The sequence below is a fragment of the Scomber japonicus genome, chromosome 15, assembly GCF_027409825.1.
Source record: "Scomber japonicus isolate fScoJap1 chromosome 15, fScoJap1.pri, whole genome shotgun sequence".
In the NCBI taxonomy this organism is placed as follows: Eukaryota; Metazoa; Chordata; class Actinopteri; order Scombriformes; family Scombridae; genus Scomber; species Scomber japonicus.
This window is the reverse complement of record NC_070592.1, coordinates 24400799-24427858: the sequence shown is the minus strand read 5'-3', so window position 1 is coordinate 24427858 and position 27060 is coordinate 24400799. Positions and strand designations below refer to the sequence as shown.

General features: G+C 37.2%; 1 protein-coding gene across 1 annotated transcript in view; it reads left to right on the top strand.

The window, feature by feature from the left end:
• LOC128373988 (CMP-N-acetylneuraminate-beta-galactosamide-alpha-2,3-sialyltransferase 1-like) overlaps positions 1-23911 on the top strand; it is a 31341-nt gene extending 7430 nt beyond the window's left edge. The window contains exons 2-7 of the mRNA XM_053334189.1: positions 520-1214; positions 4348-4541; positions 17494-17673; positions 19529-19574; positions 21213-21332; positions 21573-23911. Of these exons, the coding sequence (XP_053190164.1) occupies positions 924-1214; positions 4348-4541; positions 17494-17673; positions 19529-19574; positions 21213-21332; positions 21573-21746 (1005 nt within the window). The 5' untranslated portion in view covers positions 520-923 and the 3' untranslated portion in view covers positions 21747-23911. The remainder of the gene's footprint in view (positions 1-519; positions 1215-4347; positions 4542-17493; positions 17674-19528; positions 19575-21212; positions 21333-21572) is intronic.
• Positions 23912-27060: the final 3149 nt, after the last annotated feature.

The following is a 27060-nucleotide window of genomic DNA, read 5'->3' as shown; positions in this document are numbered from 1 at the left end:
ATGACTTGTTTAGATGTTTTCCCAGTTTGTCAATAATTTGTGTGTTTGTACTTACATTTTATCTTAGTTAACTGAAGTTGATTCCAGCTATCGACATAGTCTTAACAGTGGGATAGGATGGTGATTAAAGCCAGATACTGTTTGTTCAAGGAGAAATGTAATTTCTACAATCAATTGAGTCATTTTCTTGGTGTTTGATGGTCTTTTTAAGAGCTGAGAGAAATACGACGCAACATGTGTAATCTGGCAGTATCAGTGATAAACTGGGTGATAAACAAAACACAGTAAATGAAACAGCCTCTAAACTCATGCACAGAATATGATGGTGTGATGTTGCAGAAACATAGACAGTTTCATCCTGGAACTATTAGTACTGGGGAATCATGAGAACATTGAGCAGTGCTAAAATATGCCCTTCCTTTTATACTTAGAGTTTTAAATTATGAAAGGTTCATGGGCTGTTTTTCCCAAAACTTTTCAAATACGTTTAAAAAAACATGTCCTTTGTTTGTCTTTCAGGTGGATCATTAAAGAATGGATGACACAGCAGTCACTGACCTCACAGAGTCAACATCTAAGCCGTCAGTAAACTGACTCAACCTGATTAACCAGAAGACATCAAGCTGAAAGAACCTCACAGTGGATTTATCTTCCTTTGGTGTAGATGAAGGCAGTGAATCCACAACAAAACCACATTGATGGATTTTATTGAGGACATTCATAACCCTAATGCTGTGTCGTCTGAAAAATAAGAGCAACAGAGTGAACTCAGTCAACTGCCACCATATATTTGAGCCACGTGCACCATGCAGTCAACAGGGTTGCTTTTTTCCCACACCTTCAGCTCTCTAGATTTATCATGATGCTATTTTTGTCCGTTGCACTCCCAAAGTTCCCAGCCAACTGATACTGACTGCGACAACATGTCTCTACCCAAGCGGAGGAAATTCAGGACTTTTGCTCTGTTGTTTTGTGTCATTACATTTACGACGTTCCTGTTCAGCTACACTTTCCGGGACCCGTCGTTCTATTTCTTCAAGCAAGCCCTCCACTTGTCAGACAACTTTTTCTCCAAAGGGCTATGTGCCTGTCAACAGTGCATGACAGAGCTGGAGGACGACCCCTGGTTCACTGAGCACTTCAATCAGTCCATCCACCCTCTGATGACCAGGGAGAACAGCGTCCTCTCTGATGAAACCTTTAAATGGTGGCAGGTAATATTCAGGGGATGTGTTTAGGGGGGATTTGGGATGCTATCCTACAGAGGATTGGAGGATAAAAAACAAACACTGAGAGCAGATGAGGTGCTAAAAAGTAAGATGATGAATAAAGAACAGAGATCACACACTGCTGTAATGCTCCCAAGAAGAGTTTGTTTTCGCCACATTGATTGTTTCAAATCCAAGGGATATTCAGCAGGATCAAGTTGTGAAGCAAACTCCCACGCACAATTTGTTCACATTTAACATGCTGAATATGGAAATTGTTGTTTTGTCACACCGTTTCTCCTAAAAACTACCTCTGAAAAGACAGAGATTTTCCATCGTAGCTTGACTGTATATATGTGATACCATGACCTTTTACTCACTTAAAATCCCTCTGCAATCTGTCCCCGTCATCCCTCTAGGAATAATGCAAAACTGATGCAAACATTATGCAAACCAGATTCGTCCTTCCACGAGTATGTGCCTTGGCTACATTTATACAACATAGTTTTACTGACAGTTCCAATACCAGATGGCCAACTGTAGGCGCCTGTTAAAGGATAAATTCACTCTTCTATACTCTCGAACTAGTGGAAGACATTCATGTATGATGAACAATACACAAATGATACACCCACTTCTGTGCCTGCATCATCTAGTTTCAGTAGATGTTCAGTTACTGATATCCTATATTCCCATAATGTCTGCCTTTCTTGAACACCTTAGAGAAAAGGTATGGACATTTTGAAATGGCCTGTATGTTACACGTGACTGGAGTAAAGTTAATTTGACATTCTATTTGACAATTCAGTTGCTACTACAGTATATATTCTATGTGTTTATTGTGGCCATGCACAATTCTGATTGGCTGACAGTTATATCAGGACAACATATCTCTGGTTAGCAGCTTGGTCAAAACTCTAGATCATTCATATAGGAACAGTTTTATGTTTTAGGAAATAAGATTATTACCTTTTTTGCTGATTGAGTTAGATGATAAGATGTATGTATGATAAATACAAAGCAGGTTATGATCATAGCTATTAATCTTTGCTAAAATACACCTACCAACATCTCTAAAGCTGACAAATCACAAACAAATCAAAATGTACAGTAAAAATTGCAAGTAGTGGTTTACAAGCCAATACAATGTCAGGGATTGGTGTGCTCTCCACTTGTTGCTGTATAACCTCATGGTGGAATCAAGACTCCAGAATTGTACAGATTAAACAAACTAAGTACTGATTGTTAGTAAGAGTTCTGCTGATAGACATGCTATATTTGCCTTTTGAAAAGCTGTCTAGCTGTTTACACCTGCTTCCTGTCTTTACACAAAGCTAACCTAATCGCTACCTTACTCTAGCTTCATACTCCAGGATATTTCCCAAAACACTGAACAGTTGGTATACTAAGCCCCAACACCCTGGTGATGTTATCAGGGTCAACTCAGTTTGGCCTTGAGACTGCAAATTTTTAACTCGAGGGGACTGACTTTGAAAATTAGGGAGGGTTCAACAAAAAGCACTATTGAGAATCATCATGGGAAGTGTAGTTTTTGGGGCTTACAAAACCCCCAATTTAATTGAAGTACAATACCAACGTGTTGTACTATCACCTTAATGACTGAACAATATATTAATAGTCATCCTAACATAGATAATGAAGACTGTAAATTCATCTGCCTTGCCAATTAGAACTAATACTAATACATTCATGCATCGTCAGTCTTTATAGATAGAAAAAGAAGTGAATGAATTTCCAGTGCCAAGCTAACTTTACTCTAGTTTTCACTTCTACACTGCTACCTGACACTGCAGTGTTTTGCTAAAATTCGCTATCTCAGTCTCTCCTATGATGGGTATTGTCACCTGTAAGAGCACTCAGTGTCAGTGTTAAATGGCTGTTCTAAAAAGAAACTCTAACATCCTGAGTGAGTGACACAAAAACATAATATTCCCTGTTGGTGTAGCTAAAACTGAGTTTAAACTCCATGGGAAATATCTTAATGGATGTTATGCCACCTGCATTTGGCCAGTCGTCTTCAGGGATCATAAAGTACACCAGATATAACAAATGAACCCCAAATCACCAGATACAATAGCTGGTAAAGTGTTTTATGAAGGATTTCTTCTTTAAATGCACTTTCTTGTCATTTACAGTTTATCATCTATATTGCTAATTACATACCATAATTATTTCAGTTCTGTAAAGCCAATATATACTGTACTTTCTGTACATTCCATTATTAGATTAGTTATCTAAATTAGAAAAGCCTATTTACAAAATTGATGTCACACAATTATCCTACCTTTATCTGGAAGGCATCCAGAGCCTTAGGTACTCCCACATTCACTTCACACCATGTCCAATTAGAGGCAAGAATAGAAAAATTACTGCAAGGTTGCCTCCTGTCACTACTCATTTCAGCAAATGCTTCTCACAGGGAGCTTGATGAAGCAAATGTCATATATCAACTGTAGCCAGCCAGATGGTTTGGCAAGGTAAGGGCATGACCTCCAGGTGTACCCAAGCTTTTTTTCCAATGAGATGTCAAAGGTAACGTGCTACAAGGCTAAATGTAATTTCTGCAAAGGAGAGCTTCTCATTAAATGTGAAATATGTCTAATATAGGTTGTACAATGGCACAAGGGCTGATACTATTACAGCAATAGTCTTATGATTTAAAGCTCTATTTCTGTAAGTACTATGTTATCGTCCATTAATATCAACCATTTCATTAGCAAATAAAAGTGAAAAATGTTAAATGAGTTCCACAAAATTGTATTGGCATAGTGGAAAAGCCTTCAAAATATATTTAGACCATGAAGCTCTAAAATTCTCCATTAAATCTGATGTAAGGAACATTCTGTATCCGTCCTGTGTTTCCAGCTGCCACAGTACAATATGTAACAGTATACAGTGTACACACATTCCCACATTTATTTGCTGTCTCTCTGAGTTCAAAGCCACCAGAAAAAGGCTAGGCCAAAAAAGCCCCCGCAGACGGAGCTAAGCTGCCCCTGAGGTTATTTCAGAAATGTGCTCGGTGTCTCGAGCTCCGCTGCCCTTGTTCAATCACTTCTACTTAAAGTGGGCCTGGAGCCGCAGCTCTCTCTGAGGCCTGTCTCTGCTGTGTCACCAGTGGTTGCAGTCAGAGAGGCAGCCGGCCAACTTCACTGAAGTGGTGGAGGAGCTGTTCCAAGTCATCCCTGATGAGGTGCTTTTCATGGACGCCAGCCCTGAGCGCTGCAGGACCTGTTCCGTCGTGGGGAACTCTGGAAACCTAAAGGGGTCTCAGTATGGCAGCATCATTGACTCCAGTGATTTCATCATAAGGTCAGTTAGCACATCAAACTGTACTGTGATTTTAAAAACATATTCACACTTTGAAATTTGATATTTGCTGACAGTTATTAATTTTTGTCACACGAGAAAAAACTTTTGCTTCACTGTATTTGGATTAAAGGATCATTTTGGTTTTTAACAATTTGGGTCTTATTTTTGGCTTTATTTGTGCTGTGGCCCAAACCTCAATTGTAATGTGATTGAACTGGATTGTACAGGATTGGACAGACAATCAAAGGATTGTGAACAAGCCAATATTTTAGCCAGATTATCCAAACCATAGGTGTAGCTTGAATGTCAAGGTATTACTGAATGGTCCCCTCAATTTTTTTTCTTCACAATTTCTGACATTTGTCAATTTAACTGTTAAAGTTGATGCACAACTACCAGGTTGTGTTTTCTGCAAAAAGGGATAGATTTTAGAGTTAAAGAGTGAGTATCTGACCAAATTATCTGGCAACCCTCAAGGTGTATTATGCATTATTAGCTAGCTGCTACACCAGCAGGTCCTTACAAGAAAAAAAATAGTATGAGTCTAAAATTCAGGCCTACAGTTACGCCAGTTAGCAGCCTTAGTAATTATGGCCCAAGGAGGTGACTCAGTTCATCTGACATGAATATAAGGTGACTTAATAAGGTGATTTTACCTTATTAGGAGGAGGCAGGTTGGATGGATGGCTGGATACTTAGCTGATTTCGTCAGCTGAACTCTGGTGAATTCAGAACAAACCCGTAGGGTCCTTTCCATAACTTTGTCAGATACTTATAATAACAGTTATAAGTCTGTCAGTGATAAAAACAAGTACTTTCAGTAGATTTACGCTAACAGAGCACAGTTGCCCCATTGGTTTACATTGCAGTCCTTTTCACAACTGCAAGCTGAAGCACTTCAGCTCAATATTGGACCAATTTCAAAACCTGTTTTCCCCATTAGCCCCTTAGACACAAAAAGATGGGAAAATAAGGTCAAGATTGAAAAATACTCAAGTTTTACTCAATATTGAGCTGTATAGGACTGAAAAAAAGTGATTTCCATTTAATTCATTCATTTCATTGCTGTGTTTTGTTTGTGTGTTTGTTTGTTTTGAATTATTTGACAGGGACAGTGCATATTAAGCAGAGTTAGCCAGAAATGCTTATATTTTTTCAGAAAGCACAAACGAATGAAAGCACTGAAAATACAATCATCAATAAAAACAATGAAAATATGTGGAGCTTGCACCACATAGAGACAATCAAGTCACCCTTAAGACAAACAAAATCAACAAATTCATGACAACAATCAACAAATGGCATCACAACACAATCATAGGCCTGGTGAAGTGCAGATACTATGTACAAAGCAGCTCTAAAAAAACACACACAATCATAATAATGACAAATGAGACAACAAACAGCACGAAAACACCTCACTGTTCTACTGTTCACAAGTTTGATTTCTAATGAAGCAGGCTTTTAAAGTTGTGAAGAATGAATGGTTGCTGGCACCGTTTTTTATGTGTTGTGGTAAATTGTTCCAATCTTGAGAGGCTCTGACAGGGGAAGCAAATTGGCCAAAACTACTTTGTCTTCTATGAGTAAGACAATCTTCTCTAGCTGTTGTTCTAGTAGTTTGGCTTGTTTTTGATGTAATGTAAGTGATGGAGGAGATATATGGCTTAATACCTTGAAAACGAGATAAAGTCTTCTGTATTTAACCATGTTTTCCCAGCTTAGTATGTTCCAAATATTGCAATGATGGTATTCTTATGGCTTGGTGGTTAACTCATAAGTTCTAATTAATAGTTTCAGGGTCTAGTTTGTGTGTGCCATATCCATTTCATTATATGTGTGCTACAATGTTTTTTCTTATTTTAAAATCAGTGACAGTCACTTCACTTCTGTGCTCACTGTTTAGATTCCTGTCTCTCTCTCTCTCTCTCTCACATTTATTTTTGCCAGTCTGCACACAGCTCAGAGGTGTGGTAGATTTCACCTCACGCACACGTTCTGCACAAGATAAACATTTGAGGAAATTATCTTAACAAAGCAGCAGATGAAAACGGTTGTGTTTGAATATTCAAATGCTTATCGTTCTTTATTGTTTCTAGCCTTAGGGTGGCGGGAAACAAGAGGGGAGTTTGTCGCTCAGTGTAATCTGTCACACCAATTGCAGCCCTGCAGAGAATGAATTAGGAAAAAAGGGAAAACAAGACACGATTTTCTCTGAGGGGTTGCGAGAGTGCTTTCTGCTGCAAAACTGTTGGCTTTATGATAAAATTAAGCTAATTTGGACTTTAAAGGGTAAACAAACATTCTCTGTAAGACCAGCCACAGATTTGAGTCTTAGCTGTCTTGTTGTTGTTAAGACTGTATAAATACTGATGTGTAGCTGCATAAATACTGATAGTGAGCCATAGAGGCTGTATATACAGATTCCTAAAGAGCAAAGAAAGTATTCCCTCGCATTAATCTTACAGTATTGTATAATCATTTTGAATAATGTTAATAAATGTTATCATATCATCTACTACAAGTATACTATAGGAAATAAAAATTCAATCACTATCCTGTGATTGTTTCTTCACAACAGCCTTAAGGAGGCTGTTGGATTATGTACGTAAATGGTTGTAGAAGATACTTATCATGAGCAATAGCAGATAACACTCATCTTTAAACTAAATATTTCAAAGCAATGGCAATGATAGGATATCAGTGCAGAAACATAGTGGGAACACAGTCCAGTTACTGTGAGCAGAGCACAGACTGAAAACCAATGCCTTTCAAATATCCACAATGCAATTCACCCAGATCCTCTAAAGCCTCCTTTATAGACTATTATGAATATTGAACGGCAGTGGCCTATCGACTAAAGCCTCTTGTTTGCTCAGCAGATTGCATTGGTAAAATAGATTTGAGTCATAAAAAGAGCCTTTGCATCTGCCTTTGATGGACAAAAGTAAGCTTTGTGGCTTTGCTATATTGAAATTTTTAAAAAGGATATGTTATTTGAAGCATTAATAAGTCATGACAAATACTAAAATTAGATTTAAATAATGTTTTTATGTTCTTGAAAAATAGGCCAATACACATACTTTAAAAGCACATTTTAGGGAAACTTAAAAGTACACATCATACCCATTTCCAGTTTGTATTTGATCACAGGATTAGAAAAGTACATTTTAGACATAAAATCGATGCTTTCATCTTGTAAAAGTGAAAATACTGCTAACTGCATGGAACTGAAGAGACAGAGGTAGTGGAATCACACTTCGTCTCTCCTGTAGAACAGACACATATTGAAGATGAGAAAGAACAGTTTTCATCACTGGCTTGATAGACTCTTGTCTTGAATTATGACCAATTAATTGTAATGGTAAGATCAACATAAAAGCAAAGGACATAACAAAAGATTTAATTGTATTGTACATTATAAATATAGCATGAATAATACAGTGGAAACAAATATCACTAGATTGTATAACTGGAAAACAGGGGGAAAAACAACAAAGAGAAAATGATATGAGTGACCGTGCTTCAAACACACTTCAAACATTTGTCCTTGTCACAAAGCATGGTAACATTTCCATAGGCATTCTGTGATTGAAACATATGCTCAGAATCTGTGAAACAGGATGTCAGTTATGTAGGCTATGTAAATAATTAGTATTGTACACACACACTTTTTATTGGAATTGTGAACTTGTGCCTGCATTTCTAATAAAACCACACTGAAATGCTTGAATCAAACATTCAGGTCAACAAAACTATGACAAAATATTTGTGGACAGCCTTTTTTCACAAGAGAACAATACTACAACCGCAATAAAAGTCACCTTTGTAAACAAGAACAATGACAAAATGTATTTAATTTTCACAAACTTAACTTATGTGAAATACGGACAAATAACTAAGAACCTGCATGCATCTGTGGAATCACAAATAGACTCCTCATTAGTAAAACATCCTCTGTTGCCAGCAGATAGCTCTTCCTCAGAGGCTGATAAAGCTTGACCTCTTGTACCAATAAGCAGCACCGTGTAAGTAACATTGTGTCCCTGCCAGTAATGTTCAGTCATGTTATCTAATGTCCAAAGGAAATTGATTTGTGGAGTAAATTCATGTACAGTTGAGAAGTGGGAACAAAACAAACAAAAGAAAACTAAGAAAAGCTATCAAAACATTTTATTTGTTGTATTTGGATGCTACATTCACTCAGCTATCCTTTGTGTTGCTATGGTTAGGAATGAGTGCTAGACTAAAGCAGGCTGTCATCATCTAAATCTTCTTTTAGATTTTCACCAAAGTAAAAATGTTAACTGCTTGCCTCAAGCTAAAGCCAAACAGTGAATAGTAGTTTAACAAACAAAGTTTCTATGGTAATGCTAGGTTAGCAAGACGGACAGAGTTAGAGTTGGGGATAGAAAACAACATTGGTGTAGGAACTGTGCCTTATTAAAAACTCACTGGCAACAATGATGACAGCAATAGCCTCAAAATGCTAAATGCTAAATAATTATCATTTAAATTACTGACAAAGACTAGACTAAAATGTCTTGTTTTTCTTCGCTTAAACTTAGCTAAAACTAGCAGTAATCAACAGACTGAAATGTTGCGACAACTAATATGCATTTTCATCAAATGACTATACTTGAATCGAAATCTGGTTTCATAATTAACAAAAGATTAAGTTTGAGGCTTTGGAATAAAGGTATGGATTCTTCCACAGGGGCTAAGACAATGACTGACCAATTTTCTGGGTAAAATAAGGAATGTGTTAAGATTGATGGCAAATGGGCTTCATGATGATGTGGCTGACATGAAGATCTTATCAAGAGAGTAAGCAAAGCCCCACTTAAATATCCAAAAGCAAATTTCACGCGGCATTCTTCATTGGTTTCTAATTTATCACAGTACAGCTTTGTCAACCTGCTGTGACATGTTGCTTCTGTATAAAGCCACATTACTGCACTTATCTTCTTTGCCAGCCCCACGCTGTGACAGCAGCATGGCATTGTCTACCAATTCAATTATTGGATGACAGGGACAGCACCAAGACAAGAGTTATTACTTAGCTATTTGTGGAATAGATTCCTGCAGTAGCATGCTATGGAAATATGCTAATTTCTTTTTATTTATTCTAGCTTAAGCATCACATTTGGAGTCATGCTCGGGTGGAAGTCATGGTGCTGAGCCAAAAAGGTCACCCTAGCTACACCAGAACAAGCACTCTAGCAATAAGGTGTGGAATACATATTTTACAAAATGTGGGATCATGCTGTCCAGAATACATTTTTATGAAATGTTGGTGTCTCCAACAATCAATCCAGTCATCTAAGGATTCTTTTTTTTGTGTGTAATTGCGTATATATCCTCTGAGCACAGAATATCTGGTCATATGTAATCACATTCTCTGATTACAGCTATATGCACTGTGGGCACAGCAGCTGTTTTATGGGAAAAGGAGTCGGCTCCTTGGATGTGTGATTGTCTCATCATTCATATTTACTCTACTGAATAGAGGATCAGTCAAGCTTATTCTACATGATGATGTAAGCCCTTGCAAATAACTCCATTAAGATGGATCTTAAGGCCAGCAGATGTAATAGGTAGGCACATCACACGTGTGACTTAAAATCCCTGATTGAAATTGGCTTTAAAGCAGGAATTTTTTCACAGTTTTTAAGCTTTCGCTGTAGTCGGAATTTGCCTCGCAACTATGAATGACATTCTTTTAACATGTTTACAAGAATCAGAAAATGAACTTATGCCTCTCTCTGTGAATGTCTTTACCATAATGATGTGCTCCTGGGGGTTCAACAATGACCAGAATGCCCTGTACAAATGCTTCTTACCATCAGCAACCTCTGACTGACATAAACTGCACTTTTTTTGTAATTAGTGCCTAAAGCTTCAACAGAACTCAAATATAGAAAGCTTGTTTTCACATTATTACTATTATTATTGTTTCATTATTACAAAATTTTCTAATTTAGACTTAATTATCATGTGTGCCCAATCCACTCTGCAATCAATTATGTCAATTATGTAAGCTAAGGGTATGTGCTACACAAGAATTGCAGTTTATTCAGTGGCTTGTTGAACACACTGACTGGTTACTGAAGGAAGATCTCAGTTTCTTCAACAGGGCCTTTTCTGAAGAGAGCATTATAATTATGACGTGACGTGACCAGTTCAGTCTGTTTTTGATTTCAGCCTCAAGGTTAACGGTAGAGACCGCTATCACTACTTCCTCTGCCTGAGTGGTAACTGGGGTGAAGGGTTTCCTGCTCCTGCAGAAATCAACCATCAATCACCCTCCACGCTTTTGCTGATTTTGAGCTTCAAGTCAATGTTTGACAAAAACAAATGAAAAAACTAAGGGACCAATTTTGTTTTGGTCAAAGCATCTGTAGGTTGATTCATCGGACAGCTTTCCAAATTGGCAAATTCCCAATTTGAACTGGGAGTCGGACCAAAAAGAAATGGTGCTAGTTAGTGCAAGTTCCTTTGGTTTACTCCAATGCTGCTTATTATTGTATCCAAGACACTGCTGTCAAACTGGATATCCTAGGGGTAGCTAAAGTAATGACTTAAGGTATGATACATATAAGAGCCAACGGTAAGGTGGTCCAAGATCCATACGAATGTGTGGATGCACCATTTAAAATGATTTCCTGCCAGAGTTGCACATAACTTTTGCAGAATTATTAATAAATGGCTTCAAAAAAGCAACCATTAAAGGGAAATTCCCAATATATTATCCAAACATTTTTTTAGAGGGTGAATCCAAAGTTGAGCGCGCCCAAAATGTCAAGCAATCATGAGTGCTTAACGAGTGCAATTTACACAGTGGAGTACAACTCGTTAGCAGTCCCCTAACAAGTCTCGGTGCTCATTAGGTGTTCCCACATTGTGCAGCATGAGGGCTCCTTATAACGAGCCGCTAGAGGTAAGGAACGATGACGGTGGCACATCTGTCAGTCACTTAATCAGGAAAAGGCTATTGTTGGCAGCCTAGTAAAAGCTACATTTAACTATTGTTGAATTTGTATACTGTATGAGTGTAGTGTATGAGAAGTTTTTACTTCCAACTTTTCACTGGATACCTTTATTAGTATCTTCAATGGTGTATATATTGGTATCTACCTTTAATTGTTCAAGATCAATTTGAACATCTTACTTTCTTATAAAGCATAAAAGATACAATATGTATATCAATTTTTCAAACTTAATTATTCAATTTCTTGATTTTACAGACCAGAGTTGCTGGTATTTCATCAGTCTACCTAAAAAAACAGATGATATCAGCTATGGGTCCAGGAATGATCCAAGCTTTCTACAGAATACCTAACAAGCCAAGTACCACACTCTTCTCAAAACAACCTGGAGTCTCACACTGACTGAAAGAATAGTATTCGTCCAGTTAATTACAAGGCCTCAAGCTTTAAAATCACACCTGAGACTCTGTGCCTTCATCTCATCTGTTGCCTCCTTCTGGCATTCACTCTACCTAATAAAAATGTACATAGTGTTCAATCCTCATCATGATCATTAGTCAGCTGGAACTGCATAAGCCTTCTGAAAACTCGACACACACTACACCTTACAGAGTTGAGTAGGGTTAACAGCAGCAAACTAGCGAGCATGTGAAGAAATGAGACAGTACTGAAATACCACTGACCTTTAAAGTGTTAGTTGGCTATTACATGCTGCTTGATCCAACTGGAACCTTGAGGCACAGGGCTGTGTTATGGAATGCCGTGGTTCTTGTCTTTGAGCATTTTTAGGACAAATGAATAATAATCAGACAAATAATGTCCTGCAGTCTGCTGGTAGGCAAACAGTCATGACATTAGAGATGCCATTAATCATTTATCAGCATCACAGTAACACATTTCTCACTTTTAAAGAGGCAGACAAACTAAATGTGTGGCCCAAATCCATTCTGATATCTGTAATGTTTTCATGTCAAAACTAAATAATACTTTGACTGCATATATGAAGACATAACAGTAGTAATGTAGCTCTCATCAATAATTTGACCAACATTTATACAGATCTTATCAATCCTACTGACATAATTTGAGTCTCCTTTACATAATTTGATATTACCTGTGAGTTATCAAGCAGTCAGCAAGTTGTGACCAGTTCACACTCTACTCACCTACTGCCATCTACTGTTTAATTTTGCTGTGGTCACTATACCGCAGAGGCAAAATGTCATTATCAAGCCTTGCATAGACATCAAAACAGCAACCTGTAATCCACACTGACAGGTGTTCTGCAGTATCAGGCCCACAGCCCGTTAGACAAGAATGACATGAAACTGAGCGATGATACATTGATGTGAAATCTAATAAACAATTAAAATATTTGCCTTTGTGATTTTTCATTAATGTCATGTTAATTAAATAAAAGTCATCAATGTTTTCCGTAAAGTCCATCTGAGCTAATGTATTGGTAGTATTCATCAGCTGAAGTCAAAATTTGTTTTTAGGTTTTTTATTTTAAGGGTTAGGTTTAGTTATTTCACTGCTTGCTACCTTTGTACATTTCACTCTGCTGGTGTATGGTGTATGATGGCCTTTCACATTTTTCAGAAGTTTAGTAGTCACCATACACACATGGAAGGAGTATTGGAGGGTATTTAGTTGGTTGCAATGTCCAACCTCACCTCTAGATGCCACTAAATTTTAAACACTGCACCTTTAAGTTGAGTGAAGTTCATTGATAGTCAATGTACCAGCACTTAATACCATTCAGGTCCATATGTTTCTGCTATAAATCACTGGTTAAGATATCTGTCATCAGTAAAAAACAAACCAAAAAGATGTCCCTCCACTCTGAGTTTCACTCCTTCACTGCAAATGAGTCATCTGTCCTGGTCCTTTCTCTGGAGAATGGTTGTTGCAGACTTGTACACCTCTTGCTCTGAGCGTTTTGATTTCCTAAATCTATTATTACAGAGAGCTACAGACATGTTAATCCTAATCATTCCATTTAAATATTTTAAAAGTATTCTTCATCTCAAATTCCTTTTTGTATGAGTATTTGTGTATTCCAGGTAGAGGCCCTGGGTTTCCTGTGCGTGAGCTAACCATCTTGGTGAGATGGGCTTTTCAAAGGCTCAATACATCTGCTTCAGTTTGTTTCAAGTCCATCTGGTACAAATTTCCAGTGCCAGGGGGAGTTAGAGCAGAAGTTGAATATTGATTAGACCAATCTGAAATATTCACCTCCTTAGAGCAGTTGACACCATGCGCCCCCACAAGATTAAGTGGATGAGCCGTTCACTGAATCCACTTAACAATGTAAGTGAACTTCTTGACTGCCCTCACAGACTTGCATTATTATAGCATTGGCCCTGCAGTGAGTTAACAGCAATGTGCATATAATCTTCAACAGATCTCAAGGGCAACTTTTCAGTTACATGAAATATATGTAAAAGTTTAAATGCTGTTGCAATTCCCTGTGAAAAATATGTTTTTCTTCTTGTTCCTGCAGTTAGATGTTTGAGCTTCACAGTACTGATTCATGTATGTACAAAGTTTGCTACTAGAAGGCTGTTTTCACATTAATCCACTGAAGGATGAAATGTTCTCTTTGTTCATTGAAAATCTGATATTAAGGGGCCTATGAGAGGGATTTGTAACATCATACCTAGTTTGGAGCCAATCGTGGTCCACTACTAACTTACATGAGTATTATGTGTAAACTTGAAGTTTCCAGTGAATATACACTGAAAATGCACTTTATTGTGAAGTAGAAAACATCTTGTGCCCAGCAGGTAACCTTCTGAGATTTAAGTCATATCTCATGACTGGCGGCAGTATATTGTGATTATGTTACAACAAAGTGCCATTATTTGCAACGACTACCTTGATTACACAATTACCCACAGTCAAGAGATATTGCTTTTGTAAAATGGTTTCCAAATATATTCAATATAGATATTATACATAATCAATTGACAACTATTTTATTAAATAAGAAAATAGTTCCCAGCCACCTGTGGTTGTTATGTAACATTAGTAATCTAATCAAGTAAACTAACATATAAGCTAGTCAGCAATTGAACCAGAGTTTATTATTATTATTGTTATTTATTCACATTAATTTGAATGTTCCCATTAATTTCCGTTGGGAAAAATGTCCAACATCACTGAGGTCACATTACAAAGTGTTTGCAAAGCATTAGGCTGACTCATTTTGTTTGGACATGCATTGCTCAGTGCTGCTGCCATCTGCAGATACCTTTGATTGCCAGTAGTTCAGTAGAGAGTTCTTACATTTGTGCCTGTTTACGGACATCATCTCAAGGCCCACCTCCAACTTTTTGCACCATGGTGCTGCAGAGATAGTGCTTGTTGGAGCTCTGCATGTCCCTGTTTGCAGGCAACATTTTAATGGTAGCTGAGTGATCATTTAAAATAGAACTGTAAAAAGACATTAAATGTCATGACTGTAGTATGCAGTCATTATACCACAGCCATCAACCAATGAGATTGTGTGATTTTAATTTCATGTTTTATAGATTCTCATATTCATAGACTCTGGAGGCAGAAGGAGTAGATGCCTTTTTAAGGATTTTACCAGGGTAATCATACTTGTTTTGTGGAAAAACTATATCAGACACATTATTATTCCAAGCAGAGTATACATGCCTGGTGGGGGTCTTTAACAAAAGTAAAGTGCTTTGCCTTTAGCAACTGTTGTGTAAGATTGTAAATGGGAAATACTTTTTGTAGTAATTTTGAACTCAGCCCTCAGCTCTCTGTAGTGGAGGAACTAAGCAACAGGGACAAAGAAGAAAAAGACAAAAAAGACAATGCAAAGTCTATTGTAATAGAAGAGAATGAATTAAGAGCCAAAGAAAATGTTGCCAACCTTTACTAACAAAATTGAAGGTGGTGTTACTGTAGAGTATTTCTGAATGTGCTGCAGCTGTAATAAATGTGTCACTTTATACAGTCAGATATGTGGCTTGGTGTTCTCAGCCCTTGATACAATACTTTTTCCATTTGATGTGGGCAGCAGGGATCCATTTGCTGAGTGATCCTTAAAGCCCCACATGTTCTAACTGCATAACAGGAGGGACCCAACAATGTAGTCCTGTCAAAAACAGCACTTTTCCACTGAGACACAGCACCATAAAACCTCTGTTCTTCCATACATTACACTTTTAGATCAGTCACAGTCATGGACCAGCTTTGGTTTAAATGAGCCAGCTGAGATCTGCACTGTGTAGCAGCTGACCATGCTTTCAAAACCCTAACAGTCTATTCAGAGTTTTATGTGTTCGAGCCATCATTATTTTGTGAAGTACATATTGCTGCCCCCAAAATGCTACAGCTGATGATGCACTATCATAATCAGTGCTGTGTTGATAATAACCACAATCACATCTGGTGTGGCAGCATTGTTAGTGGTGATGGTCCTCTCTTCTCCTGTGGGACTGACTGGCTTTCCCGCCATTTCACAGCTGTAGCACTGCTTTAGTTAATTGGTGCAGCAAAGACAGATTTAATATACTTTATGTTTTAATTTAGGTGCATAATTTAGCTCATTTTCAACCTTTCAGCACACTGATGTATCTGCTTCTATTAAGCGCTGAATTAGATATTTTTGGCTTGAGCACAACATTTTGAAAGAGAAAGCTTTGAAGGCCAAGTAAGAATTACTAAATTGACAACAGAAAAATGAAGAGTGTACTACTCCTTTGTCAGTTGTCATAAAACCCAAACTAAAAGTGTTGACCCAGCAGTTTTCTGTAGTTCAGCATATTTCAACTTTTTTCTGTCTATTCAGTTTCCCAGCCCACAACTTAACAGTTTTTGTGCACTCTTATTACTCTCATCAACGTCATCCTCAGACACAATAGGCAGCTGTTTTCAGCAAAAAAAAGCCTGTATTCTACTTGCCCAAAACCACATAAGAGACGCAATATTAGTAGCTAACTTTTGAAGCACATATTTGCTAAAAAGCCACATATTTCTTTCATGAGTTGGCACAGAGCAAAACTACTACCATATGAACTTAAAAGGTTATAATATATTAATGGTATGTGGCCAAAAAAGGGCTTAATTACCCAAAACTATATCAATTGATGTTCCATTGATCTTTGACTATATTTATACTGTTTTTAGGTAGAGAGTTATCCCCAAATATCACTCATGAGGCTATATCTTATATGTAAAGTTGCAATATGAAATAGCAACCGCTGGAAACTTAGACACAAAATATGTCTTGCAGGTCAATTTGATTTCTGACAGGCTCAGGCTGAAAATGTCAATTTATTATATAGCTGTCATCTCAGAGTCAGTAATGAGGAGGATGATATTGCTCAGACCCAGACTCCCAAACAGGTGATGCTGGTCACACGTGGGGTCAGCCTCACGATTTTTCTTCTCTGTCATATCCCTCCTCTGACCCACACCAACTGCCACTGTCAAACTATGTTCCCACCAATTACTGCTCCAGCTTGAGTGAGTATTGTTGGACATAATAATAGGGATGCCTCGCTTTACTTGCCAAGCGGTAATTGTTGGGCTCTAAATGGACATTGAATTGTTCTGAATTGCTGTTTTTATGTCCAAAACATGTTGAAGTGGGACAAATTGTGCTTTTTTATTTTCCTTTTTTCTTTTATATATTGTAATATATTTTTCTCAAAATAGTGATCATAGCTGGTTTTGCACGGCTCAGCGGCCTGTGGTTTGGCTGGCTTGGGAGCTTAGTGAAAACTAAACACATGGTCCATTACTATACCCCCTTTGTTGATTATGTAGATTACTACACCAAATGTTCCCTATCTTTCAAACATGTGGGTGAAATAAACCTCAATTTAAGCTGTCCTGGAAAAGAAAAAACATGGCATTGTAACTCTGAGGAAAAAAAAGATAAATCATTATGTAAGAAAAATAATCCTGAAATAAAAAACACTGCTTCTTTGTCTTTGCAGAATGAATCAAGCTCCCACTGCTGGTTTTGAGGAGGATGTGGGCGCCAGAACAACTCTTCATGTCATGTATCCAGAAAGTGCCATAGACCTGGACAACACCACCAGTCTGGTGCTCATCCCTTTCAAGACTCTGGACCTTCAGTGGCTCATTAGTGCCCTGACCACAGGCAACATTAAACAGTAAGTGTACTTAATATAACATAACATATCAAATGTTAAAGCTGCATTCATCAATATCTCTATATAAAGAATGGATGAAATGACTGTGTGTAATGTTGAAGGTGTGTAGGTCTCAATGCTCACATCAGGTATTATCAGATAGCTATTATGCTCTGGAGGTGGTGGAGACCAAAACAGAGCTAAAAGGAGGGTGAATATTGGAATTGCTGTCATTGGTTGACCAAAAACAGAACCCGAAACAGCTTCCAAAGAATGCTAAAGTTGCTCTGTGTCTCCTGTTTGATGATACTTTAGCTGTATCATCATTTATGAGGTGATAAAATGTTCATGTTGTGTTTACAGATTGCTTTGTTGCCCCTGAATGCCTCCCTCCCCCCAAAAAAAAGTCAATGAGTGCAGGTTAAAAATAGAAGCATAAATTCTTTTATTGTCATTTGGAAATGTGAAGCATCGTTTACTACTCTATTTTTCAAAGCAGAGTTCAGCGTTAACTCCCAAAATCATTACCACTTTTCAGATACCCAGACTGTCATAACAATCACACTCACTCTGCATCCCTATTTGTCAGATTGCCATAACAAGGATAATTGCTCAATTTTAATCTTCCAGTAAATTTCACCTTCAGCCGATGACCTGTCATCATTAGCTTGATTACTGGACATCCAGATGACAAAATGAAGCCCCTGCCAGTTACCGCCACTGGCAATAACTCAAACACCCCCACCATGTTAGATGGTAGAAGGACGAGTAAAATCCAAACAAATGTTTGCTATAAATGTGTAGTTGTCTTCCTACTTTGCCAAAGTAATCATTCTGCATCATTAAATTTCACTTTACTGGCAGTAATGTCAGCAGTAGCCCAGCAGCCATTAGATTTTAACTGAGTGTTAAGAATTATTTTGCTGCATTTTCTAGTCTTGTTAAATAACATTGGGCACTGCGAAAGGACAGAGCTATGTAAGATGGCGCAGGGCTGCCACATTATTCTTCACTTTGAATAACAGTTCTAAAATTAAGTACTTTTCTGTGTAAAAATGTCAAGTGCGTGTGTGTTGAAAATCAGGGTTTATAGTGTGGCACGTCAAATGGATGACAAGTTATTTTCGTATTCTGTCACTACAAATTGTAAAAGACCTTGTTGGATTGTTATACTGTATAAGCATTAAACCAGTCTGTATAATCTTTGAGTTTTAATGAGACACATTTCTGCAGAGGCCTTAATAAACCTTACTTTAATTAGAAACATTTGTTTGAATTGTATCTTACTATGCAATCATAACATTTCATTTCAGCCATTTTCATGTCTACACAGTCGCGGTGTAGAATTAGCATGGACTGTAAATTCACACTGTCAGAAGTTTTGCATGTAATAATGCTCCTGCGTCTCATTCTTCCTGCAGTTCCTTTTCATAAGCAAACTGGCACCTGGTGGATACCCCACACACCTTCCATTCAAACTGCCTCTCCCAATTGTACGTTTTAGCTTTGCAGTTTCTACACTACCTTGGAATAACAACAACTCAACATTGTTCACTTTCACCTGCTGAATGACACATTCAGAAATGCAAACAGTGAGCATATGTTCGTGTGATGACTGCCAAATCTTCCCGTGATATTAAATCAGCCTTTCTCACACAGTTGTAATATTCCTGACACTGAGCATTTATTTTTAGATGTGTCATCATTGAAATTAGATTGAAATCATGCAATATGCTTATTCTGCAGTTGTGGATGTGATACTGAACTGGTTGTAGACAAACAAACAGAATTGTCTCCAGCAAAAACATAATTCTAGGCTGTTTTCAATGCAATGAAAGCACAAATTTTAAGCCACTGGTAATTTCTTGTATTACAGCACATATATACCAGTTATATCCAGGATAAAGGCAAATAAAGATAAGGTGAGTAAAGGCCCATTTTTTTGTTTGTGTTATTAAACATGGTTTTGGATGGAAACTTAAAGGTACCCCGTGGAATGTTTGAGGAGTGCTATGGAGCCACATTTTAAATACTGGGTCCCAATTATTTTAATTTCATGGACAAGGATATATATGCAAGAACACAGGGGTGATGTGACTTAATAGTCCACTAATCAACAGGTGGCAATAAAGCACCAAGAAACGCAGGGGGGGATGAAGACTTTATCTAGCAAACTAAGCTAGCAAGCATAATGTAAACAATCCAGGTTTTAAAATTTTCAAAAAATCAGATTTGAGGAATGAAAGACGTTTGTTACACCTCAGTGATACACACAATGTGTTGCGGTAAGAAAATGATATTGTAAACAGCATTTTCTTTGATTAGAAGAAAACTCTACAGGGTACCTTTAAATATTCTATACATAAACATGGCCAAAAGTATGTGGACACTCCAAAAAATATATACAGGCACCCGTATGTGATTGTTGAACATGTCATGGCATTAATCTGCTGCCATAACAGTCTTGACTAGTCTGGGAGACTTTTTCCTCAGATTTTGGAACCTGGCAGCGGAGATTTGCTCCCATTATAGGTAGAGTCAGTCAAATTCAGCAAATACCTACTCACAATCTGTGTTCGTAGGCACAGTGGCTTGGACTGAGCCACACAACACCATTCCAGCCAATCAGCAGCAGGGGGCATTCATGTTTGTGCACAGGACAGGGGGAGTCATCAGATCAGTTGTCTGTATGAGGACATGACAGTCTCCCATCTCCAGCACCCGTTAGATGGTGGGAAAGAGAGATGAAATGTCCAATTCACATAGAAAGTTTTTTTTTCACAGAACAGAGACACTTCCAATGTATCAATCCAAGCTGTCACTCCAGTCAGCCTGCTGAAGACAGTTTGTCTGGCCACTATTCTCTCAGCTCTCCAGGAGCTGCAGCTGACAGTCGGTAGCTTCGGTGGATGAAGACGCTGAACGCAGGTCACGTGCGAAGTGAAGAGACCACAAAGAGATGGGGAGTGGAGATGGACTGTTGAAGTGAAGTGACGCTACTTATTTCATATTTCAGCTTAAGGAGCTGAAAGGGGTGTAATTGTTTGGGTGTTTAGTTCAAATATTAAAACATTTTCTACAGAATGACTGACTCTACCTTTAAGACACAAGAACATGAGTGAGGTCCACCACTGAAATTGATACCAAAAGTGTCAGTGTTGAAGCCAGTCAAGTCCTGTCAAACTGGGAAAATCAGGCTTTGTTCACAGGATAATTATCCTCTAATTGGCAATTGGTAAAGCTGGAAACACACAATTGTCTGAAGATGTCCAAACACTGTAAGCTGCAGCATTAAGAAACTCTTTAACTGGAACTAAGAAGCTGAGCCCGAATCATGAAAGACAACCTCACATCAAAAGTACACATACATATGTGGATAGCAATGTCCACAAACTTTTGGTTTGAAGTGTAAATTGAACATTCTTTCACCATTGTATCCTTTTCAATACAGTTATTTACATAGCTGTAAAATGATGTAAGCAATTAAGACTATAAAGCTGAATCAATGTACTGTCTCAATAATTTACAAAGAAGTAGAAATTCCTATGTCTCTTTTGCAGGTGTTGATTTACAGTCCAACATTTTTTAAGTACGTCTACGAGTCTTGGCTTGAAGGTCACGGGCGATACCCTTCGACCGGCTTCCTCAGCTTGCTGCTCGCTGTTCACATATGTGATGAGGTACGTTGAACTACTGCATTGAGTGCATACTACACATGACCTTGATAAACCAGAACTGCTCAAATATAATAATATTTTCACAAGGATAACTTGCCTGATGAGTCTTTATGAGACTTTATTACGTTTTTAGAAGTTATCACATTTTTAAAAAAACATGTAATGTGTTTGGAGAAATTTTAAAACAATAAATAAATAAAAATGTATGTATCTGAACTGGCTTTTGTTCCTTGTCTGTTGCAGGTCAGAGTGTTTGGATTCGGTGCAGACCAGTATGGAAACTGGCACCACTACTGGGAGGAGAACCATTTGGCTGGAGCTTTCCGACACACGGGTGTCCATGATGGAGATTATGAGTATAATGTCACCCTGTTGCTGGCAGACAAGCACAAAATCCGAATGTTTAAAGGCAGATGATACCGAGCCCATATGTGCAGTTGGATGACCACCAAATGAACCTCAGCAGCCTTGTATTATTAATTTTCCCGTCGCCTCATACTTTTTTTGTCATGATTTCCAAAGCCGTTTTCTCATGAACTCTTCTGGTCTTTCCGGTCTGATGTTCTCCTTCATGTCTCTTACTGACAAAGGTTGTCTCCAAACCTGTGTCATGATCCATCATCAGGACAAAAGTGACACTGCCACTTGTTTCATTAACTGTAATCCCAAGTCAAACATGTCTGGGAGTGAATAGACAAGAAGACAAGTTGTCTTTTAAAGCATGCTATACATGATTTGTAGCCTACATTGTTTTAGTGCTATTATGTAGTATGTATGTATTCTTAACGTTCTTTGTTCAGTACAGTGGGCAGCATTATGGCCACTTCTTTGTTAATGGTCAATGGGTTGACACGAAATAAGCTCATTGACAAAGCTGAAAGTATTGCTCCACAACACTTCACCACTTTATCATTTCGTGTCAGGATATTGCTATGGATGTGGTGGTGGTGGAGGTGTTTTATATTATAATGGCAGGTATGGGAGGTAATCGGCTCTTTTTCCATTGTGCTGGCGGCTTCTGACAAAAATCTCATAAACTACCTGCACTACAGAGCTACTTACATCTTGCTTGCCTGATTGCAGCTGTAAATGTAGTTCACCAATGCCAAAACACTTTAAAATCAAGCCCCAAATCAGCCCCAAATCAGCCCCAAATTTCATACCTAAATTGCAACCTGATACCAAATTATTCACTGACTTTGCCAGTAAAGTAAGGATTTTTTTAAAACATAAACTCCCTCCAGCTGAAAGGTAGTTACTTCCCTGATTACCCATGATGAAATAGCTCAGTGTTAATGTGCAGCAGAACATGCACATAGCTGCAGCTATGAGCACAATGTAACAAAGAAGAGAAAGTGCTAAAGCGGTGCCAAAAATGGCATCAAAACGCCCCAAGAAATCTAGGATTACATGCCTTAACATTTTTTGGGTTAAATTTTAGAGTGTCCCTTGGCCCCCAAAGGACTCTACTGGAGACCATGTGTAAGAATGGCACTATGGGGAAGCAACCCATTAGAGGTTTTAAATGGAGTTCTGCTTGAGGCGTAACACAACTACAAAGTACTCGTCAACAGTCATTCATCATGAAAAACTGATAAAATAGCAGCCCATACGTATGAGAGTATAATACAGCCTATACAAAGGTGCCTTATCATTAAAATCAGTGATGTACTGTACAGTTTTTAATGTACATTGTGACACGTTTTGATGAAAAGTCGTTGCAAAGTGCCTTTAATGAGTTTGGTTTTTTAAGATTCATTTTACCACAAAATTTTACTGTATTATAAGTATCATTATTATCACGCAATTTGTAAGTAACCTTCACAAGCTTATGTTATTGTTTTGTTAACAGTGTAAATTTTAAGGAATCATGTGCATGATACATATAGTAATTTTAAATATTTGCCAGTAGGATTCTTTAATGTATATGCCACAGTACAAAATGTTGGGTGTATATCAACTCGTTTTGATAAGACGCAGCCACGTATGTTTTGTCCAGGCTTGAAATTATAAGCTGCACTTACTGAACTTGTTGTATATGTGTGAATACTGAATGCTTCAAGAAATACAGAAGCCCTTCTGCCATAGTATCATGTTCACCAGCAAATCTCTGATCTGAAAGGTTATTTCAGATTGGTCAGGAGTTGAGCTTGGTGATGCTTGTCTAATATTCTATGATTTGCTCCATGTGCCTTGAAACATAATGGGACATTTGCCCATCCAGTGTCTTTTTTTATCATTTTCTTCTTCCGGTGAAAGCAGACTGATAAGAAGAGAACCAACCACAAGTACAAGTATTTGTTCAGTTCAGATTTGTCTGCCACCATGTTTGCATACTGCCGCCACAGAGGACAGCAGCGTACGCTTGTTCTGCAGGGGACAGTGTCCCCTAGTGGACAGGAACATGTATCAGCATCACCTGAACTGTCTATTACAGGAAAAGGTATTAAATGATACATTATTCATTGTTAAATATTCAAATATCATTAAAAAGGATATTACATGCGTGTAGTTAAATAAAAACCCATTAAAGCTGCTCTATCAGAAAAATCTGTCTTTTTCTAATTGTATTTATTTTTCATTGTATGTATTTTCCAAAGTCTGAGGCAGTTTATTACAGGTCATAATGACTTGTGTGGGTGAGATAGATAATTTTATTTTTAATGCAGTATTCAGTCATTGAGTTGACTCCCACAGTACTGTTAAGAACAATGGTCGCCTTTTTGCTGAAATGTGTGAAAATGACAAGGAAGTTAATTAATTATAAATACTACATTTCAGGGGATTATGCAAATTTTGAACCAGCAAGTGATAATTTAGATGAAGGTTTTCATACGGAGTGGTACACCCAGACTACATTGGAATACATCAGTCGACACAAGTGAAATGCATCCCATCTATTCACACATTGAAGGTGGTGTAAAAACTATTAGATTTTTATTACAGCAAACTAAGGCAATAATTAATAATAATTAGAGATAATTATAAATAAAAGATTATTTGAAGAGAAATACATGAAGATGAGAAGGTAGAAACTGAATTGCCCTGGAGGATAAATAAAGCTGAATCTGAATCTGAATCTGAATCTGAATCGAATGACATTTCAGTGATCCCAGACAGTTTAATGGTTGTTTCTGAAAGAATTGCGGATTTCATGTTTCATGGCAACAACTTTGAACTTCGTTCTCCTGTTTCTGTTTTTCTTCATAAATATTCATCAGATTTTTAAACTTTAAAATACAGTGTAAAGGGTGATATCAGGAAACCTATTTTGTATAGTTTAAAAGAGTGTTTTCTCACCCTTACATACTGTTCATATTATACACCTTCACAGTATGTTCTGGGTCAATTTAGACCTGGTCTAAGAACCCCCTCATATAAAGTGTCAATACCAAATTTTGAACCACAGATCTCTTTAGAGTGCATCAATAGCCAATCTGACTGATGAATAAATGGGTGATTAAACCTTGATTAAAATGATTCCTTCCTATTATTAGTGTATAATGTAGTTTTTGGAGAAAATAGCTACTATCACACAATATCATGTCCTATTTTACCTAAGACATGAAAATGTATTATAACATAGCAATAATTATTTAAAGGTATTTTATTGAAACTGAAAATTACAAGGCTTTTATGGGACTGTGGGGTTTATTGTATAACCATTAGAACCATCAGTCTTCACTGCTACATCATAAAAAGAAATCTTCATAATATCATAGTGTCTTATTACAACTATTAAATATTAATTTAACAAAAAGCCATGTCAATAGATACGGGTCACTGAAAATGACAAGAACCTAATGGAATTATGGGGTTTATTGTATAACCATTAGAGCCATCAGTCTTTACTGCTACATCATAAAAAGAAATGTTCATAACTACTATCTTATTAAAACTATTAACTATTCATTTTACAAAAAGCCATGTCAATAGATATAGGTCAAATTTGATCTTGAACAATCTCAATGCACAAAAATGTGTAGTAGCTATAAAAAGTATAACATTTTAAGATATTTTTATGTTGTGAATTTTGGGCCATTTTAAGTGTTTTTACAGCCGTCGAACATCAAAACGGGTCAAATTTGACCTGAACAGTATGTAAGGATGAATAATATGATTTAATGTGAAGTGATTTCTTCCTGAAGACCTGGATCAGAGTACTGCTACATGCTGACTGTCTTTGCTTTTGCCCTCTCACAGCTTGACTTCACAGTACAGACAGTTTCTGGTCACTGTGGGAGAAACCTGTCCATTTTCACTAATGATTATAATTAACCTTGCTGATTCAGGCATTGTTTAATCAGTAGTCACACTTTATGAATACGTTTTACAGTTTTAATAATAGGTTTTACCTTTTAATTATTATTTTTTTGCATCAATAAAACATGACACATTATTTTTGTATCAAGGCACAAACTTTCTTGAAAATTCTAGACAGTATAGTAATTGGTTTTGTGTCAGCATATCTGAAAGCCTGTTCACACTCACAATGATGAGCTATAGAATATATTAAAGGCTATGGAGTCATATTCACTCCCCTTGCATTTACAGCCCATCCTTTATGCACAATACATGCTATATTAAAATTTCAAAATACTCTGTTTGGCACAATCATTATCTATGTATAAGCTCATTATAATGACATGGAAAAGTAATGAAATATAGAGTGCATTGAACTGTGCTGAGTCTGCTTACTCTATTTATACCTCAGCCAGCATATACACACTTCAGTCAAATATCTAATGCTCAGTATTGCACACTGATCATCTGTACCTGAGCACAATTGTATCAGTTATTACGAGTTATATGATGCTTTAAAGCTGCAGTTAAAACCATTACTGTAACTATTTTAAAATACTTAGTAAGGCACACTAACCAATCAGCTTATAACGTTTCATTTAGTTTCATTCAGTCTAAGTGTATTCTTAGTACAAACTCCACTCAATATGGAAAACTGATCATAATAATAGGCTGTAGGTTATAATGTATGGAAGTCTATTAGGCTCCCAGACATTGTATTTATACCTTAACTATTATGTACAATATACATTCCATTCAAATTATTATCTGATCAGTATGCTGTACCCACTTATTACAATATTAAATATGTAGTCCATGCTGCTTCCATTGCATTCCCACTATAAATCAGTTATTGGCCACAGTAAAGGTTAACGTGCTCACTGTGGTCAGCTGATGAAATGGCGTTTATGTGAGTCACACAATGTGAGTATAAGTGCAATAGAGCCTCATTCACTCCTGTCTGTAACAATGCCATTATACAGCAGTTCTTTCAGATTTCACATCTATTACAGTCAGTTATGAAACACAGAAAACAGATTCATAACTTTTATAAAATACTTAACAGTTGTTCAGATGCTTGCAATGCTACTGTGTTCAAACAGCAGTATTGAGTTGTACCACAATATAAAAATAATTCATTCCAAATAAATGTCCTGCAATGAGATTTCTTTAACAAACCATTAAATAAGAGCATTAGAAACATATGCTCACAATATCAAAAGGAAAAGTATGTCATTAAAATGAAACACCTTAAAGAGTGTTGCTATTATGGATGTATGAACATGTAAAATGCAAGTCAATGATTTGAATGTGGTAGCAGGTCAAGGTTTCTTTATATACTATTGTGTAGTTTAATCTACAGTGTATCATGTTTTAAGCTTATTAACACCTTTGGATAATGAAAAAAAAGAAATAAGTATATAAGTGT